Source organism: Populus alba, chromosome 1 (genome assembly GCF_005239225.2).
Source record: "Populus alba chromosome 1, ASM523922v2, whole genome shotgun sequence".
NCBI classification, from domain to species: Eukaryota; Viridiplantae; Streptophyta; class Magnoliopsida; order Malpighiales; family Salicaceae; genus Populus; species Populus alba.
Window position 1 is genome coordinate 16781831 of NC_133284.1, and position 20628 is coordinate 16802458.

Consider the following 20628-nt stretch of genomic DNA (forward strand, 5'->3'; position numbering starts at 1 on the left):
ATTTATATTATTCTCTAACATAAAGTACTCTACAATATTGTGCTACCCTTATTTTAACTACTACTTTAACCCACCCAATCTTGTAGTATTCAAGATGTGGTTCTATTGACTATTTCAATTTATCAACAATACATAAGCTAATAATGTTTTCATAGCTACCGATATTAATAGTCAACTTAAACATGTTATTATTTATGGTGGTGTATCATGTTCGAAAATAACATGCCTTGGTTCAAATTCTCACTAACTTTTTGTGTTAATAATTTCTTACAAACAACATAATTTGACCCTGATCATCATAATTATACAAATCTTTCTTGTCATTTTTGTCAAGTTTGAATAGATCCGCCCTTGTTTTTAAAATTTTATAGCTCGTACTACCCTTCAAACACAATGATCAATTTCAATCTCATACAATCACTAGAATAATGCCTTAGCTCCCCACATTTAAGACATTTTTAAAAAAAAAATGTTCCAATAGGCAACATATTCCAAGTTGATATAATAACATATATAAAAAGAGAGTGTAATTAAACAACGAATAACATCAATTAGCCAATTAAAGAAATTGAATATAACTTATTGATTTAGACTACAATCATTATTGACACATCATATAGCAAACAAATATAACTAGAATTCTAAAATATTAAGGTTATGACCCTAAATTGTAGAGAAAAAATATATTATAAAAAGTCAATAATTCATGAATTATCTAGAAAAATAACAAACCAACTATTTTCATTATAGCAAAAATCAACCTTGCCTATACCAAAAAACAAAATAAAAAGTCTAACTAGGAAAATAAATAAATCCGAAATATTTATGAAGGATAATTAAAATTGTAAAAATCACATTTATGTGCCATGTTACGAGGGTCTTTTTAACTTGGCTAGTTACACAAAGCTGACCCTATGACCCTCTATTAGCTAGGTCTTGGAGAACTTTTTCGCAAATTTTAAGTATACTCCAATAATTAATTAAAAAATATTAACATTTGTTTTACCAGAGTAGTTGTTTTGAGCGTCAGTATTTCTTATTGAACTTTAGCCTGGGAGATGGAATGACGTGAAATGGTTCTCGTGAGTCCTAGAAGATTGGTTCGAAAATGTCATATGGAGGAAATTAATTTTGTAGATGTATTTTATAGATGTATTTAATTTTTAATTTTGTAGAAAGCAGACTAACATTTTTTGTTATTTACCTAAAGAGGATCTCGGTAACATGTTCTCCAAATATACCCTGAAATCTCTTATGTGTATGTATGTTTCTATAATAAGCCAAGGTTTTATTATATAATATGCTTTCTTTGAAATTATTAAGGACAAGCTGGAAGAGGTAGAGGCCAGATGTATCAAAAGGGCATCGCCGATTATCTAGAAAGAACAAATTGAAATGAGGGTGCCATGACAGCAACTTGACAGTTGTATTTTCTGCTCCTATGGTATCTTTTTATCTTGGTTTTGTATTTTAAAAATATTTTAAAAAACTTAATTAATGTAACCACTTGGCGCTGGAAAATGTATGAATGTTTTTTGGCCTTTTCTCAATTATTTTTTAAATGGACGGTCTGTCCACATTTTGTTTTAGAAAAGAAGACAAATGACACATTATACACTTTGTGTTCCAACCATCCATAAAGGTGAGTTAGGCAGTTGCCGGGATATTAAGCAGCAACCCTTTTGATAAAAAAAAAACAAATCATTTTAATTTGGAGGGATGTAGTTGAATTAATCGGATTTTATGTTTGTTTCATAAAAGTTATCAGTTCGAGTCTCATAAATTTTAGAGTTATTAAAGACTTAAATAATTATTAACTTCAGGACCAATGGGATTAGCTGAGGTACACGTAAGACGGCCCGGACACTCATGTTAATAAAAAAAAAATTCACTTTTTTTTAGTTGAAAACATTAAAGAAAGACCATACAGAACTTATATATATCTAACTTAAGAACAATCTTTAATAGGTTAAAAAATAAAAAACATTCACCTCAATTAAAAAAAAATCCTTAGCTCCAATATTTTTTTTTTTTCGAGCAAGATGATGGGTTAAAAATACATAAATGGAATCTATTAACATAAAAATCATATTTTTTTATTTTTGAAATGTGACATACTAAAAACTCTCGCTCCTCTCATGTTTTTCAATAACTTTTTTTCTCTCTCTCTATTCTAAAAAATCAAATGACTTAAATGTAAATCAAACAAAATGTAAGACTGAAATATCAAAACCTTAATAAATAAGGATCAAAAATAAATAAATAAAGATAAACTTTGGGTATATTTTTTTAAGAAAAACACATCTCATGAAAAATTATACAAAAAACATGTTTTTTTTGCTTCAATGTGAAATTTAGTCTCTATAGTTTTAATTTTTTATAAGCAAAAAAAATTGAATTTTACTGTTCAAAATTGAGTATTAATTTATTGTTGGGATGCTTTTTTGACACTACAAAAACCTGATAGTAAATTATCAAGTTAAATTCCTAATCAATACAACGTGGAATGAAAAAATTAAAAAAAAAAGTTCAACAACTGGAGTAAAAAATACTTCAAAGACCAAAAAAAATAGTGTCAATCTACAATATTTTATGAGAAGAGCTCTAGTGTTATCTGGGGGGTATTTTATTGCTATTTATCTTAAAACCTTATGACAAAACCTTTCCAATAGATCCGACTTATGGGTTAGTAATGTGGGATGTGAGACAAAAAAACTATATGGATAAATTTGACAAATATAATAAGTTAATAAGTTAGAAGGACAAATGGGTAATGTAGTTTCAATATACAATAAATCTAATTGTTCAATTTCGCTTGTAATTACCCAATTTAAAAGATTAATTTAGATAGCAAAAGGAAGTTAAAAAAGCTAGTGGAGTTTGTTCCAAACCTCAAATTCCAGTATACAAGCCTTTCAAGTAGCGATTCAATCAACTCATATGACCTAATAGAATTTATTATATTTCTCTAAATATACCAAGCTAATGTGAAGGGTGCTCTTAGGATCAATGAGATAGAAAGACTTAGTCTTGGTTGACATTGATTAAAAAAATATTTTATTTTTCAAATAAAAAATAATTTAAAATTATTTTTTTATCAACTTTTAATAAGTGATTTACAAATTTAGCCCTAAAGCATATATTAGTTGTATCCCTTATGCATCCTAGCAACTCCTAATTGTATAACTCCTAATTAAATATATAATAAAAGCTAAGGTAATCAACCTTCACTACTAGAAAATCAATAAATACAAACAGAAATACTGAGAAAATATTTCCGTTGGTAAATTTTTGAGGAATTTTACGAACATAAATATTCCCTCGGTATATACCGAGGGAATTATAGTGGAGAAAAAATTAAAACAAAGTAAAAAAATAAATGATGATGTGTCATTTTTACCAACAGAATTACCGACGGAATTTATTATGTCGGTAAAATCTGTTGGTAAATTTGTTGGTAAAATGTAAACATTGTTTATCATATCAATTAAAAAGGGAATGACCGACGAAATTTTCCGTCAGTATTTTTCAAAGAGATCCAGAACTGTTCACTTTCCAATTGTATTGTTAATTATTGTTCTTTACAGAAAAAATCACCGGGGGATTGAAAAGTCGTCGGTGTTATTTGGTGGTTTTCTAAAAAAATTCAAGTAATTTAAAATTTTAATTTAAATATTATAGACGGAATCACCGATGGATTGAAAAATCATCAGTATTATAGAATAGAATTATAATATAGGACCACAATTAAAACCTAAATTTTTCATAAAATTATGAAGCTTGTATTCTCAACCATGAAGAAAAATATTTTACATGTAAAAATATAATATGAAATTAATCTGCTTAGACTGCAATAGTCAATAATGATGAAATTAAGAATCAATTTTGAAGTTCCTCCAAGTACACCTTGCCCAAAAACAATGATTACCCAAAACCTACATCATCAATTCATAAACTTTCTCATCAAGAGCCCCATTTATCTCCCTATTTAAAAGCTAAAAAAGCAAGTCTCCACTCTTCTCTTAAAGTTACACTAAATTATGATTTATTATAATGCTTGACTTGTCAAGCCAAAAAAGCTAGTCATATCCTTTGCTTTTGAGGGAAATGGGCTGTCAAATCCTCAAACAAATTTGTGTGTTAATTGAGATTAAATTTTTCGCATGATTTTAAAGATACTCCTTCAACATTTATTAATAATGTAACAATAAATTCAAAATTTAACTTTGGTATTTAAAAGTGAATTCACAATCTAATAATCAATTATTATTTTTGTATAAAAAAGAGATGAGCCGTCAAAATAGTAGCTAAATAAATCCAATTAACAATTAAGTAATCTGTAACCATCTAATTATCTATCACTTATTCAATTCAAACTTATTCAATCTAAATTAATATTATTTAATTATTATCAATTCTATAAAAAAATCAATTTCCCCAAAATTTCCAACATAACAATAATTAAAATTGACAAAATATGATTATTACCCATTATATAAATAATAATTTCTTTCAGTATAACACATTTGAGTTACAAAATTAAAATCAATTTTATCAAATTACACACAAATTCAAATTTTCACAAATCCCAAACAAACCCTAACATACAAATCAAACTTTAATTTTCTATCAAAAGGTTGTAAAACACTTAAATATTCAAGTAAACCACAAAACAAATACTAAAAACAAAAATCAATATATTAAGTTAAAACATAAATGGGTAGGTTTGCTTATTTGATGTAGGGAATATTTAGAAAAAAATGCACTATGAAAATGTTGTTGACACTACAAAGTATTGGGTGGTTAAATTTGTGACGATGAAACCTAGATTTATGGCAAAATAGGGGGAGGGGCTACTATTTTGATTTGCAATTAAAGAAGAAGAAGAGGATAGGGTCGGGGTCAATTATAATACTTTTAAGTTTGCTGATAGAATTTTCGACAGAATATTATGACAAAAAAAATCATTGGTAAGCTATCAGCAAATAATTAATGATGTGTCATCTTATCGATGAAATCATCAAAATAATATTTTTTTTAATTATTTTTAGTTTGTTGATGATTATGTCAGTAATTACAAACTAAAAATATTTCATTGGTTATTACATTGGAAATTTTTGATAGATATATTCTGTTGTTATTATCATTGAAAAATTCAGATGAAAAATATTATGTTGGTGATTCATAATTTTGTGATAGTAAAAAAAAAGAAAATAAATAGTTTTAATCACCAAATTTTTATATCACGATTGAAAGATTTATGAGAATCTTATCTCTCATAACCAAACTTAAAATTTAAATGCTGATGGTTAAAGAGACAACATCCCTTCACCATCCAACCAAATCACTCAAGCTTCATATACTTCACCATTACTACGTATAGTTTTAAGAAATTGGAGACTTACGCATATTGTAATGCTTTAATTTTATCTGCAAACAGGGATATTGGAATATTTCGTTGGTGCTTTGAATTAAAAAGTCATGTGGCACCAAATATGATGTTTTGTCATATTTAGTTCTCATTTGCAGTTGGTGACGTGTTCATGATCCCATACTTGAGCACGCAATTATTGAGACCCAAAATAAAAAGGAGAATAACAAAAGACGAATGTTAGACAAAGAAACAGTTCATGGCGAGCTGTCTATAAATAGGCATAGCCAGGAAAACTGAATAGATCAACAAAAGCATTCTTCTTCATAATTTATCTCTCAACTCTTCAGCAAAGAAGGAAAAAAGAAATGGGCTCCGAGACTCCTCTCAAGCTTCCAATCATAGATTTCTCAAATCTAGGTCAAAATCCAGGCGCTGCCGAGTGGGACTTGGTGAAATTGCAAGTTCGTAAAGCGCTTGAAGAGTATGGCTGCTTCGAGGCCTTATTTGACAAAATTCCTGCAGAGAGTCGAAAGGCTATAGTTGGTGCAGTTGAAGAGCTCTTTGATCTCCCTTTGCAAACCAAAATGCGCAATGCTTCTAAGAAACCTTACCATGGCTATGTTGGACAGTACCCTCAGGTGCCACTATTCGAGAGCATGGGTATTGAGGATGCCAACATAGCTGAAGAAGTTGAGAGCATGACCAACATCTTGTGGCCGCAAGGAAATCAAAGTTTTAGGTTTACCCATTCTCTGCTCTTTTTTCTGACATTTACCTTGTGCATAACTACTAGATTTCAATTTTTTTTTTTTAAAAAAAAAAGCTTGATTGCACTGGTTGTTTGATCTTGAAAACATGTTTCCGAGTAATGTGTATCCTTTTCATCTGAAATCATATGTTTTCGTACAGTTTTCTTACTAATTAGTCAACCTCTTTTGCTAGCAATACTGTTCTGTCCTTCTCGGAGCAAGTGTCGGAATTAGATCAAATAGTTCGAAGGATGATTGTCGAGAGTCTGGGACTCGAGAAATACTTCGACGAACACATGAACTCTACCAACTACCTTCTCAGGGTCATGAAATATAAAGGGCCCCAGACAACTGAGACAAAACTTGGATTAACTTCTCACACTGATAAGAACATTGTGACCATTTTATACCAAAATCAAGTTGATGGGCTAGAATTACAAACCAAAGATGGTTGCTGGATCGATCTCAAACCCACACCAGACTCTTTTATTGTCATGATTGGAGATTCTCTTTATGTAAGTTCCTTCTCACCTTCCCTTTCTTTTTTCAAAAAATGATTCTTCAAAAATAAATATATAATTATATATGATCCTTAAGGACTTTAAATTATTGATCAAACACAACATGTCACACCGATTAATATCAAGTTTTTGTAATATTTATTTGTATCTCACTTTATTAATTTGTTGTTGTTAGACTTATACAGTATTTGAAAACACGGTTAAAATCATGTTTCTTAAAAACAATTTTAAAAAAATTGTTAGGAATTAATTTTTTTTATATTTTTAGATTATTTTGATATGTTAATGTCAAAAATAATTTTTAAAAATAAAAAAATATATATTATTTTAATGCATTCCCAAACAAAAAACACTTTAAACAACAATTATTATCACTCATCTCAAACATTCTTTATGCATTTGTGTGTGCACATCCCGCATGCATATGATTAATTTTTTTTTTTTTTATGTGGGTGTGCATATGAGTAAATTTATGTTATAAGTGAGGAGTTGTAATTCAATTGAATTTGGAATAATTTTTCATATCCAATAAATCTTTTATATATTAATATTTTTTTTATTTAACACACCTTAACATAACTTATCTCGATATAAATTTATTATTATATTATGTGTTATTCAAGGACTTTGGACTATTGGGTCTATATGGAAGTGTACACTATAACTTTGAACTCTGATTTTATGCAGGCTTGGGCAAACGGTCGACTGCATTCTCCATATCATCGAGTTATGATGAGAGGCAATGAAGCAAGGTATTCTGTCGGATTGTTTTCAGTCCCCAAAGCAGGCTACATGATAAAAGCCCCAGAAGAGTTAATCGACGAGGAGCATCCCTTGCTTTTTAAACCCTTCGATCACGTCAAGTTCCTTGGATTTTACTACACAGAAGCTGGTCAGAGAGCTCAATCTGCGTTAAAGACTTATTGTGGTGTTTAAATTATACTGCGGTGTTTGCATTGTACTGTTCCTAAGCTTGCAACTTGTGTCATTTTATCTTAATTTGCTATGTCTTTTTAAACTCGATGTGTGTTGTATTGTTCTTCAATAAATTAAGTTACTTTCACCTTGAAATTTCTGTTAAAAAAATAATAAATTGGAATCAAGTACAAAATTAAACTCCAACAAATGAAAACATAATCAATTAATTAATGCGATTTTCTTCCTGTCGCACGATGAAATTTACAGGCTCGGGCTAGACTCTACAGGATTTTTAGGACCAATATTTTCAGTAGTGGCTAAGCCAGGACTTGCTGTTGATAAAAACTACAATAAATATTCAAAAATATAATAAGAGTTATTTTTTAAAATGTTTTTTACTCAAAAATATATTAAAATAATATTTTTTATTTTTAATATAGCATATCAGAAGTATTCAAAAATACTAACAAAATTAATTTTAAGTAAAAATAATTTTTAAATTTTAATTAAAAAAAAAAGGTTGAAACTCAATTTCATAAATGTGACATTCAATTGGGCTTCATGGCATTCATGGGCCTGGATTTGATCCATACGTGGAGATGGACAGGATTGACTATGGCACCCGAAAGAGACTAGCAAGGGAATGCAATCTTGAAAACGATAGGAAGTAACTATTCAATTTATTTACATTACATTGAAAATAAGATTTTAAGTTAATGTATAATATAAGAGAAAAAAAAAGTATTGATGTTGTGGATATCATGGAATTTTTTAAATAAAAACCGGAAGAACGATATATATGTTTAATAAAATAAATTGAAAATATCTAAGCTGATAAATTATAGAAAGAATTATTAATGCTACTTAAATATTAAAATAAATTGATCTTTATTGCAAGTAAAAAAAAAATACAAATGTAAATATTTAACCTCATCTCTGATGATACTTAAAATGCTATAAATAAGAAAGACAATGATATAAATTTTGAAGAAAAAAGTATTTTTTTAGTCAAATTATCTTTTCTTATTCATGTGTTTTATTTTTTATTTTTCCAAAACATATCATTTTTATTTTCTATATGTTTTATTGAAGAAAACTTGAAGGAAATTAAAATAAATAATAAAACAATATTGATTTGAAATAAAGGGGACAAATGTATCTCTTTAATCAAAACTCTCTTTTCTTATTCATATATATCTTTTTTTCATAGAAAAATTTAATTTTTTAGTTTTCAAATACAAATTTTCCATAATCATAAAATTAGGTTTCAATAAAAAAAAAAATTCATGAATCAATAACTTTTACACAAATATAAAAAAAAAATATAAGATTAGTAAATTTGAAGAAAGAATTATATAAAATATTTTCAATAAGAAAATATAAAAATAGATATTTTATTTGCATTGAATATTCATGAGCAAAATTCATAAAGCAACTTTGACAAATTCTGTAAAAATGTAAATCATGTAATTTATGCAAAAATGTTGATTAAAAAAAAATACGTATGAAATGCAAACTTGTCCTTCACAGGGTGACAACCTAATAAGAAGATCCTAATTATTGTGTGCATCAAAAGGTTGGTCATTATCTAGTTTCAAAGGGTCTCTCGCATGCTTAGTGATCGTCCTTGAAAAGGTCGATATGAGGCTTACAAGTAGTGTGAAGATAGAAGCCCTGAGTAATATCAGTTTAGCACATCAACCACTTCCAAGTAAACAATCAAGCGAGTTGGATGGTTTCACGAGTCTTGTTGTAACCCATTTTCGGGTCTCCACAAAATAAATAAAAATAAATAGCCAAAAGGAAAAAAAAATAATAGGAGGCAGAAGCGCTTAGAAAACAGTCAGAAAAATTGGTCAAGGAGGTTAAAAATACGAGGATTGAATTTTTGACAGTATGATGAGAGCCCTGTTGGAAAAGAAATTTGAATTTTTAGGAGAAAAGCCCAAATTTGGAGGTTTATGGACTTAATTGGATTTTTATTTGAATTTATAGAGGATTTGATTGCAAGAAAAATTGATTTTTAAGTCAATTTGGGCTTTAATTAGAAGAAATTAAAGTTCTGGGGCCAAATTATATTTTTTAGAAATTTATTAAGTCAAATCAGGGGCTTAATTACATAAATATTAAAGTTTAATGGCCAATTAGGGACTTAATTGAGAAAATCCGAAACCAGGAACCAATTTGGAAAAGGCGCGTAAATAGGGGGGCTGTATTGGATTGATTCAGGAGCTTAATTGAAGAATTTGGAAGTTTATGGATCAATTGAGGGCTCAATTGCATAAATCAGAGGCCAAGGACTAAAGTGAAAAAACGCGGCCAACAAGAGGGGCGGAGACTGAATTCGGCAGGGACGCAATTGAAATGAACAAAAGATGATTGAGGGCTGATTTGAAAATTGGCGCATTCTGGCGCCACATTTAAATGAAACGGCACGCTTTCTCCAAAACGACGTCGTTTCATACAAAAAAAAGAAAGAAGAAGGGTTGAACAGTGCCGTTTGGAACGACACTGTTCCCCTTTCTTCTTCCCCCCTTGAACATGCAGCGGGGAAGAAGGAAACAGAAGCTTTGTTTAATTTTGCCGGTCCCTCTCTTGCCTCGAGCCCACCGACCAACCCGAGGTCCCATGCCATTGGACCATCAACCGAAGACACTGGTCGACCACCCGCCGCGCTGCCGAAACCGAGGGAGGCATGCCTGGACAGCTGCACCCCCTGACCAGCCGCTACGTGATCGGCTCCCCATACTCCACAATGGAAAGCCGCACCCACTTGTTCTATAAATAGCACCCAACACAGCAGCATAAAAAGGGGAGGACCGAAGGGAGAGAGGGGAGGACCCGAAAGGAGAGAGAGGAGAGAACCCGAAGGGAAGAGAGAGAGAGAACCGAAAGAAGCAACCCGAGAGGAGGAGAGAGAAACAACCGAACCAAAAACAACCATTAGGAAACCCAGACTGAGAAAGAGGAAACCGCCGAAAACGAAAGAAGAGGATGCCATACGGAGAAGAAAGGAAGAGCAGTAATCTTACCTTCCGCCGTTTGAAACAGCAGCACCGCTCCCGACCTCCATCGCAGCACCGCCAGAGAAGCCGCCGCTCAGCAAGCCATCGCCTCCGCCGTGCCAGGTACGCTTTCTTCCCCCTGCATTTTTCTTCTCTCGCTGCATGAGTTTTCCTCTTGATTCTGCATGCAGGAGGCGGGGACGGAAAAAGTAATTCCCCTCCTCGGTTTTTTTTTCTTCCTTCCTGGGCCAGACCGGTTCTGGCCCAGCCTTTAGGTCTGGGCTGGGTCCAGCCCAGACCAGAAGAAGCATGATGGACTGTTGGGCCGAGATCGGCCCGATCCATTCTGGGCCGAGATCGGCCCAATTCCTGTTGGGCTGAGTCTGGCCCATCTATTTGGGCCTGCCCAACCCATATAATATATTATATTATATATTATAAATTATAATATGTTATATGATATATGTGTGTATATATATTAAAATAAAAAATATATATATTCTGAAAAATCTTTGAAAAATATTGTTGATTTTCCTACATATTTTTTTCAAAATGGCTTAATGTTTGGTTTGTATTTTTTATATTGTAAAGATACAAATCCAGTATTAAAATACCCGGTTTTCGTCAAAACATCAAAGATTTTGGAAAATAAAAAAATGTTTTTGCTTCCAAAAATATTCTAAAAAATCCTAAAAAAATATTGTTGATTTTCCTGCATATTTTTATAAAAATGACTTAATATTGGTTTGTATTTTTATATCATAGAGATACAAATTCAGTATTAAAATACCTGGTTTTCGTCAAGAAAAAAAAATGTTTATATAAAAAAAAAAATGTTTTCTCGTGTGTTGCATACGGCCAATACCCTAACATGTGTCGAATGTCTTTTTTATATATATACAAAAAATATTGGAAGTTTTAAAAAATGTGTTTTCGCATGGATTTCTTAAACACAACAAAAATTGTTTTTTCTTGCATTTCTGGATTTTACAACATGTTTGTAAAACTCCAAAGGGTATTGGCCAATATTCCAAAAAATACAAAAATCTTATTTTGGGTAGGGGGAATTCATCTATTATTCACCGCTAATGTTTGAATAAAGAAATCCCTAAAGGACGAATAGCCAAAATATTATTGGGAGTAATAAATCCGCACACATCCTTAAAAGAAGGCTTGATTATAATCGAGGATATTTTTTTTTAATTTTTTTTCCCTCCTTGCGATTCACGAGTCGCAAACTCTTGAAATACTAAGGGAAAAATGAGCTTTCAAAGCACATGGAATCTCCTTGGATTTCTATCCAAATAAATTTTATTTGAATCAAACCTAGGAAAATTGATGGGATTAGAAAACACCAACACCATAGCAATTATAGAGCAAACCAAACACCAAGCAGCTTACCTTAGGTAAGGGGTACTAGGGGTGCTAATACCTTGCCTTTACGCAACCAGTCCCTTACATTAGAATCTTTGAAAGACCAGTTAGGGTTTCTAGTGACCAAAATACTAGGTGGCGACTCCAAAGAACTAAATCAGCAAAACAAATGAAAAATTCACCTCGAACGCCGCACGGATTTTTTTTTATGTGCGACAGAATGGCGACTCCACTAGGGACTTAGGACTAAGCTTGATATTTTGTTTGTTTATGCTATGTGTTATTGGTTTTTGTTTTCTTATATGAATGAATACTTGGTTTAAAAGCTTTAGCATGCATCCTTACCTTCTATCATACATGGTGTAGTCATACATCACTTATTATTATTATTATGTTTTGAGGGCACACACATGTAACTTTAAGATTAAGTGGGGGACTAGCAGCTTGCCTTATGACTTGAGTCAAGGTTTAAGTTTGTGTAAACCCCAACTCTTTGCTGAGTGTTTAGACTGATTGTGATTGGTATACGTGCCATCCCACTATCTGCTAGACCTCCATATCGCCTTTACGAGGGTGATCATTGGAACAGCAAGAGACCCTCTTTTTAGAGACCCAGTAGTAAACCTACCCTATGTCTCACATGAATGAATTAGAACCTATCCTTAGGGTGTATGTTCCATAATATCTTTTGCATCAAAACAGGTCTAACCCCAACACATTTTGAATTGCAGGACTTGTGAACAAAATGTCCATCATCACTAAATCTTCCATCGTAGAGTATGGGAAAAATTCAGAACTGTCATAATTGATTAAAGGAGACTACCTTAGAAGCGATGCTAAGAAGATGTCACCAATCAAGAACCTGAATTGCATTATGAATGAGGTGAACAAATTAATGACTCATTTTCAGAATATAGATAAAGATGCATTTTTTAGGAAATACGGACGTTTGGTGGAAATCGTAAGGGAAGAAGTTTTAAGCCCAGCTGTGCGAGCTTTAGTTCATTTTTGGGATCCAGACTACCGATGTTTTTCCTTTGGAAACATAGACCTATGTCCCACGGTTGAGGAATATGGATTGTTGACCGAGTTCCAAACAACCTGTATCAGATTTATTTGCCTTTAAGATCCGACAAGATCATCCCTGAACTGTCAAAACTGCTCAGAATCTCCAACTTGGAAAAGTTTTTGGAAAAGAATGGTACCGGTTTGAAATGGAGGATGCTAGAATTTGAATTGGAAAAGAAGCCAGAATTAGAAAAGGAGAGATTGATTGCTTTGGGTATATTTGGCCTTGTGTTGTTCCCAAGCCAGACTGGTTTAGTGAGTTTGGAGGCCGCTGTTGCTTATGTAGAGTATGAGAATACGCAAATCAATCTAGTGGCTGCTATTTTAGCTGAAACGATTTTGACACTTAACCATTGTAGGAGGACCGGAAAAGGAGCAATGAGATGTTGCACACAATTATTGTATATTTGGATGGTTAGCCATATCGAAACAAAAAAGCTTGTCTTCAATAATTTTTGGTGGTTCACCCAAAAACCCTTAAAATTAGTAGAAGAGGAAGAATGGGGAGATCTAGACAACCAAGGTTGGGTTGACAAATTAGCAGGCTTGCCTAATAGTAATTTTAAGTGGAGAGCCCTATAGGTAACGACAGTGAAGGTCCTAATGAGTTGTGGACAAAGATGTTGGGTACCATTAGTAGGGATTACAGGTTATGTGAGTTATGCTCCTGCCTTAGTGGTAAGGCAACTTGGGGGCATGCAGTTTGTTCCCAGGACTATGGGAATTGCTCAATTCTTTGGTTTGTTCAAAGATCCCATTGCAAAAGAGGTTTTGGAGATCATCAAACAAGATTGGAAGCATCTGGTTTTGGTTGAGATAGAAGGCTTAAAAGATCCAAGTGCAAGCGAAGGATATGCAAAATGGAGAGACTTAGCTGCTTCAGCCATGCCTTGTGTAGAAGCCAAATCTCCTCAAGCTGTAAAAGAGCCTATTAAGAGAAAAAGGGTTAACAATGAAGATGAGTTGAGAAGGCAAGTGGAAAAACTTCGAATAGAGTTAAGTAAAAGCAGAAAAGACAAGGCAATGTTGGAAGAAATGATGTTAGAAGAGGATAAAAGGAGAGCATTTCTAGATGAGCAAATACAGTCCAGAGATGCGAAAATAACAAAGCTTGAGTTAAAGCTAGGTGAGGAGAAGAGTGCTAGGAAAGAAAGCGAGAAGGAGCTAGTTGGAATGAGTTTGGATTGGATGCAAAGTTGCTCTGAACTTGAAGCAATGGAGATGGACTTTAACGATTGCCAAGAAAGTGCAGAATATTACAAAAAAAAAATTGCGCAAGTGCAGTTCGAACTGATGGATAGGATTGGGAAGTATGAGGATTTGAATAAGAAATATATGGAATGGGAAAGCCATTCAACGGGGATTAAAGAAAGTAAAAGGAGAGGTTTTGAGGAGGTTGAAGCAGAGTTAGCGGTTAAGAAGAATGAGGTAAAAGTTATGAGGATAAAACTTGACAAAGAACGTGAAAAGGGTGAAGTATTTAGACGAGAAACTAGTAACAATGGAAAAACACAAGGATCAAATCGACGCTAACAACACTGCTTTGAACAGAACCAACATATTGTTCATAGAAAAAATGACCAAGACAGATGAGCAAATGGACGAAGCTGCTGCACATGCTCGAATTATTAGAATTAATGCGCGGAATGTGGGAGGAGACATCATTCGCTATCGCCGAAGCCTAGCTGAAATCGGTGCCTTTCTAGGGAAGATTGAGAACCGCGACTTTGCCTTCTTACCTTTGGCTAAAGAGTTTAGGGAGGAAAGGGATTAACATGTTGTATTTCTTTTTATTTCTAAATGTAATAAATTTATCAAAGCATTAATGAAAATGGCGTTGACCCATCTTCTTATGCAAAATCTGTCTCTTGGTGAATATGATTCAAGCAAACGACTCGAAAGGCAAAACTCCTATCAAAGCAATGTGACAAGAGAAACTATGCTTATGAGGTGATAGCTATTATTCGTTCACAAGAAGGTTGCATCCATACCCAATGAACAAAGCATTCTCATCACAATCATGCATTTTTCTCATACATCTATGCACACATCTGCAGATCGTGAAACATAGGTCCCACGTCCAGAATCCACCAAACCCGGTCCAGATCAAGGATGGAGAACGAAGAAAGAGCTCACTTAGAGTCACACTATCAGACCAAGTTAGAAGCCGTAAAAGGTGAAGTTGCTAGGCTGACCGACCTACTCAAGCAACTTCTAAGAACTAATAATGGGGAGGGAACGTTAGCACAACCACCTGAAGGAGCGCCAGCAGCTCACATCCCTCAAGCATCTCAAAACCAGGGGGCAAACTCGGCTAATGAACAACATTTTCTGCCTACTACCCCTATCCAACCAACTCAGGCTCCAATCACTGTTGACTTAACAACGGAGGGAATCCCGGATAATAGGTCTCCCAATTTGATGGACCAGGACAAGTTGTTTGCCTTGGAAGAAAGGTGAAGGGCAGTTGAGGGTAATGACTGGTTTGACCCCATGCGAGCAGCTGAGATGTGTTTGGTACCAAACATCGTGGTGCCAAAGGATTTTAGGATACCAGAGTTCATTAAGTACACTGGTTTGGAATGCCCAAACACTCACCTTCGATCCTACTGCAATAAAATGGCGGAAGTAATCCGCGATGATAAACTGCTAATCTATTTCTTTCAAGATAGCCTCGTAGGGTCCGCTTTGAACTGGTACATGAGGTTAGATAGTGTCAGGATCAGGAGCTTGAGAGATTTGGTGGAGGCTTTCCTTAACAGTACAAGTTTAACATGGAAATCGCTCCTGATCAAACAAGTCTAATGGCAATGGAAAAAAGGAACCAGGAGTCAGTAAGGGCATATGTGCAAAGATGGAGGGATGAGGCAATGCATGTCCAACCCCCTTTGATAGAAACAAAGATGGTGAGCTTGTTTGCCAATACTTTCAAGGCACCTTATTATGAGCACCTAATGGATAGTTCCTCTCAACATTTCTATGATGCGGTACGCATAGCTGAAAGGATAGAGCAAGGGATTAAAGCTGGGCGTATAGCGACGTCGTTGGAAAAGAAGGGTTTTATTGGAAGAAAGAGAGAAGGCGATATTAACAACTTGGAAGGCGGGTATAAGGGCAAGAGAGTAGATTCCATAATCCACAAGTACCTACCTCTCAATTCTCACACATAAACTTTAACCAACCTTTTTCCCCTAATTGAACAAATAACCAGTTAAACAGCCCAAATCACTACCAAAGACCCCATACAAGATACACTTCAGAACAACTGCCGCCGTTACCCATGCCTTTTTGAAGGATATTGTACGCAAAACTGTTGAGCATTGTGACACATAGCTCCTATGTCCGCCGATCCCTACACTACCACTACAACCACCATTTCCCAATTTAGGTACAAGCCCGAGTTGACTTGCGAGTACCATGCGGGTAATCTTGGGCATGGGATTGAAACCTGTTACGCTTTCAATAAGAGGTTGTTGGAGCTTATTAGATAGGATGGGTATCCTTTGAAGACAAGCCCAACTGTTAAATTCAAACCCATTACCTAAACATGCCCCAAATAGTAGTGGAGTAGGCATGATAGAAGTTGGAAATCAATCAAGGTGTTGAAGGTGCCTATGAAAAAGTTTGTACGACATGTTAGTACGATCTGGATTTCTAGAGGCAATGTGGAAAGCCATTTGGAGGGAGGTGACTATTATGAGTTCCATGGAAGAGAATGGACACCATATTGAGGATTACGTCGAGTTTTGCGAAAGATTGCAAAAATGTTGAGAATGTGACATTTGAGAATTGAACCCACGGAGAGCTGGTGTGAGGTGAGTATGAATGGAGGTCAAGATGAGAATGACAGGTGTAACATCCCCCATTTCGGGATAAAACGACAATCTCATATCAATAAAAAAAAAACATATAATAATTTTTTATATATATACATATATGTTCATGATACCGGAAGGTCCGAGGTTATTGACATGAATATTATTTACACTTCTAATAGCTCGCATCTCATAACTCAAATCCTGACCCAATCATCATGGGTTTTCAATTTCACACACTTATACCCACTTTATATCAAACGCACAATATTTACGATATGCCTTATATAACAAGATATCATTATGATAGATAAAAATAAATACAGTATAATTACATCGGCAAAAGCATGATTATATGAACTACATGGTTACATTCATTCAGTCAAGTTTAAACATTAATTATACATGTTGTAACCCATTTTTGGGTCCCCACAAAAAAATAATAAATACAAAAAAAAAAAAAAAAAAACAGAGAAAGCTCAAAACGGTGCTGTTTTGAAACGGCACCATCGTCTTCTTCCCCTGGACGCGCAGAGAACAGGGGAGAATAAATTTTTTTTTTCTCTTTTCGCCTACTTTCTTTCCCGGCTTTGGCGCAAATAAGACGCCCACAATTCACCCACTTGCCTGGCGTTGGTTATCTGTTGAAGGTAGTGGAGGGGGCGGCCAACAGTAGCCGCCCCAACCGTTCTCCCTCCCCTGTTTTCCTATAAATACAGGGGAGGGCTGCAGAAGAAAAAAAAAAAGAGAAAAAAAAAGACCCAAAGAGAAGATAAGGGAAGCAAAGAGAGGGGAAAAAGAGAGAAGGGAGAACATAAGAAGAAGAAGAAGAAGAAGGAGCACCAGAGGAGAAAAACGAAAAAACAGAGGAGAGAGAGAAGGAAAACCGCAGAGCCACCGCCGCCACCCCACTGTCGGCGACACTTCCTGTCCGCCACCAGAAAGCTCCGCCATCGACGACAGCCACCACAGGTCAGCCCTCAACCCCTTATCTCGTTTTACTATTCATCTTCTTGCTTGCAGAACGTGCACTGTGCACGTTCTGCATGCAAGAATTAATTACCCGGTTAATTACCCGGTTACTGTGCATGTGCACAGTAACTTGGCAAATTAATTCACGGGTTACTGTGTGCACAGTAACCCCGGTTACTATGCACGCTAATTAATTCTCTGGTTACTGTGCACACAGTAACCCGGTTACTATGTGCACAGTGACCAGCCCATGCATTTGGGCCTGATCCGGCCCATAAAAAAAGAAAAAAAAGAAAAAATATTATTGTTTTAAAAAATATTATGATGTTTCCATTTTTTATTTATGTTATTTTTATTAATATCAGGTAGTATTTTTATGTCGTAAAAATACAAATCGGGTATTAAAATGCCCGTTTTTGTCACAAACTTCCAAAAATACAAAAAATTTAAAAAAAATGTTTTTTGTGCATACGGCCAAGTGTCCTCAAAGCTAAAAACGTATATTGTATTTTTCATACACCAAAAAAAACAATGTTTTAGCATGCATTTTGGCTTTAATAACTAGTTTATTAAAGTCAAGAGAATATTGGCCAAAATTTCAAAAACAACAAGAAATTTTATTTTGTTTGTTTCTTAGTATCCGGGGTATGACATTATACGTAATACATATTCCGGATATTTAATTCTTTTTTCCGGACAATCGAACCTGGGGTAATGACATTACATGTAATGCGTATTCCAAACAATTACAAACCATAACATGACTTTAGATTTTATCAGACAAAAACAATGCAGCTTTACCTTAGGTAGGGCGTAGTTGGGTGCTAATACCTTCCCTTTACGCAACCAGTCTCCGTACCCCATCTCTGAGACCAGTTAGGGTTCTAGTAACCCAGAATACTAGGTGGCGACTCTCCGTCCATATTTTCACTTATAGAGACAAGAATTCCTTGTCTCTCCACACATTTGCCAGGAATATAATATTCCGATTTTCCCTTGAGGGTGGACGATCGCCGCGCCGCGCATACACGTGCGACAGAATGGCGCTCCGCTGGGGAATCTTGTGACTAAGCTTTTGTTTTTGTCTGATTTATTGTGTTTTCTTTGTTGTGTTTGCGTGTTTATTTTTTAAATATGCATTTCCCTTTATTTATTTCTCACCGCGCTTTAATTTGTGTACAATATTTGATTCATGCATTGTATAGAACTGCCTCATGCCATCACATGCTTTATAGTGTTTTTCAAGCAAACACAAGCTTCTAAGTTAAGTGGGGAATTAACGATCTGCCTATGACTAATTGGTCGGGTTCAGATGCGTGAAACACCCAACTCATATCTGAGTGCCCTGCTTGGTAATGGTGGGCATACGTGCCTTAACTGTTCTTTTGCAACGCCCCCATACTGCCTTTACGAAGGACGTCACTGGGCAGATATGAGACCCTTTTGAGACCAGGTAGAAAATCTATTCATGAATTAGACCCTGTCTTTAGTTTGTATGTGCTATAAAAAATCATGTCACCCTTTGAAGGGCAAATGCATCATATAAATTACATGTTCATACATTTAACATGCATACATGCCAGATCGAAATATAGGTCCCTAAAAAATCTACAACACCCGACTTCGAGCTAGAAACATGGAAGATGAAGAGCGTGCTCAACGTGAGGCCTATTTGCACGAAAGAGTTGGAGTCTCTGAAAATAAGTGTGGCTCACCTCACTAGCTTACTCAAGCAAACACTAAAGGAATACCTCTGATGAAGGTCCTTCTAATCAACCGATCACCTTTGTTCCGGCTCCTACTACAGTTCAGCCTGAGGAAAGAATGAACGAACATGGTCAAGAACCTCAGCAAAATCCAACATTTGTGCAGTCAACAACAACCTGCACCATCCCCAACAGTCATGGAGGCATCTCTGCTAACGAGTCCCACAAGGCTAAGTCATCTGATAGCATTGATCAAGCTAAGATAGAGGCGCTGGAAGCCAGACTCAAAGCCATTGAAGGGATAGACTTATATGACCGGCGGTACGGGCAGCAGAGATGTGTTTGGTCCCAAATGTGGTTATCCAAAGAAATTTCCGTGTTCCTGAATTCATCAAATACAGTGGAACACAATGCCCATGACTCATCTCAGGTCCTACTGCAATAAAATGGCTGAGTAGTACATGATGAAAAACTACTAATGCACTTTTCCAAGACAGTTTAAGTGGGGCAAACTTTGAGTTTGGTACATGAGATTGGATAAACAACAAAATTCACAACTGGAAAAATCTTGTGGATGCTTTCGTCAAGCAATACAAATACAACATGGACATTGCACCCGACAGAACCAGTTTGTCCAATATAGAGAAAAAGGATAAGAAAGCATAAGGAATATGCTCAAAGATGACGAGAATTAGCTGCTCAAGTACATCCCCCACTTCTGGACAAAGAGATGGTCTCTTTAATTTGCCACACACTTAAAGCACCATATTACGAACATATGATGGGTAGTTCAGCCAACAATTCACTGATGCTGTGATAGTGTGTGAACGTATAGAGCAAGGTGTCAAGAGTGGTAGAATTGCTGCACCAACCGAGAAAAAAAGGCGCGAAAAGAAAAGAGGTTCAACCATGTTGAAGATGGCTACAAGGGTAAAAACAAATACATCCCAAAATTACCATACTCCATCCCAAATTGCCAACATCAAAAACCTGAACCCCAAAACTTTCAAAGCCAAAAGCCAAATTGGAAAATTTCCAAAGGTTTCAAGAGAACAATACCTCCACTACCGTTACCCCTGAATGAGATGTATCAAAAAGCTATTGAGCATCGGGCCAAATAGCTCCA

At 34.8% G+C, this 20628-nt stretch overlaps 1 protein-coding gene across 1 annotated transcript; it reads left to right on the forward strand.

Annotated features, from left to right (window-relative positions):
- The first annotated feature begins 5724 nt into the window (after positions 1–5724).
- LOC118034806 (probable 2-oxoglutarate-dependent dioxygenase AOP1) lies at positions 5725–7715 on the forward strand. The gene is made up of 3 exons (XM_035040220.2): positions 5725–6113; positions 6317–6638; positions 7332–7715. Exons 1-3 carry the CDS (start codon positions 5740–5742, stop codon positions 7578–7580), a joined length of 945 nt encoding a protein of 314 aa, XP_034896111.1. The 5' UTR covers positions 5725–5739; the 3' UTR covers positions 7581–7715.
- The last annotated feature ends 12913 nt before the right edge of the window (positions 7716–20628 follow it).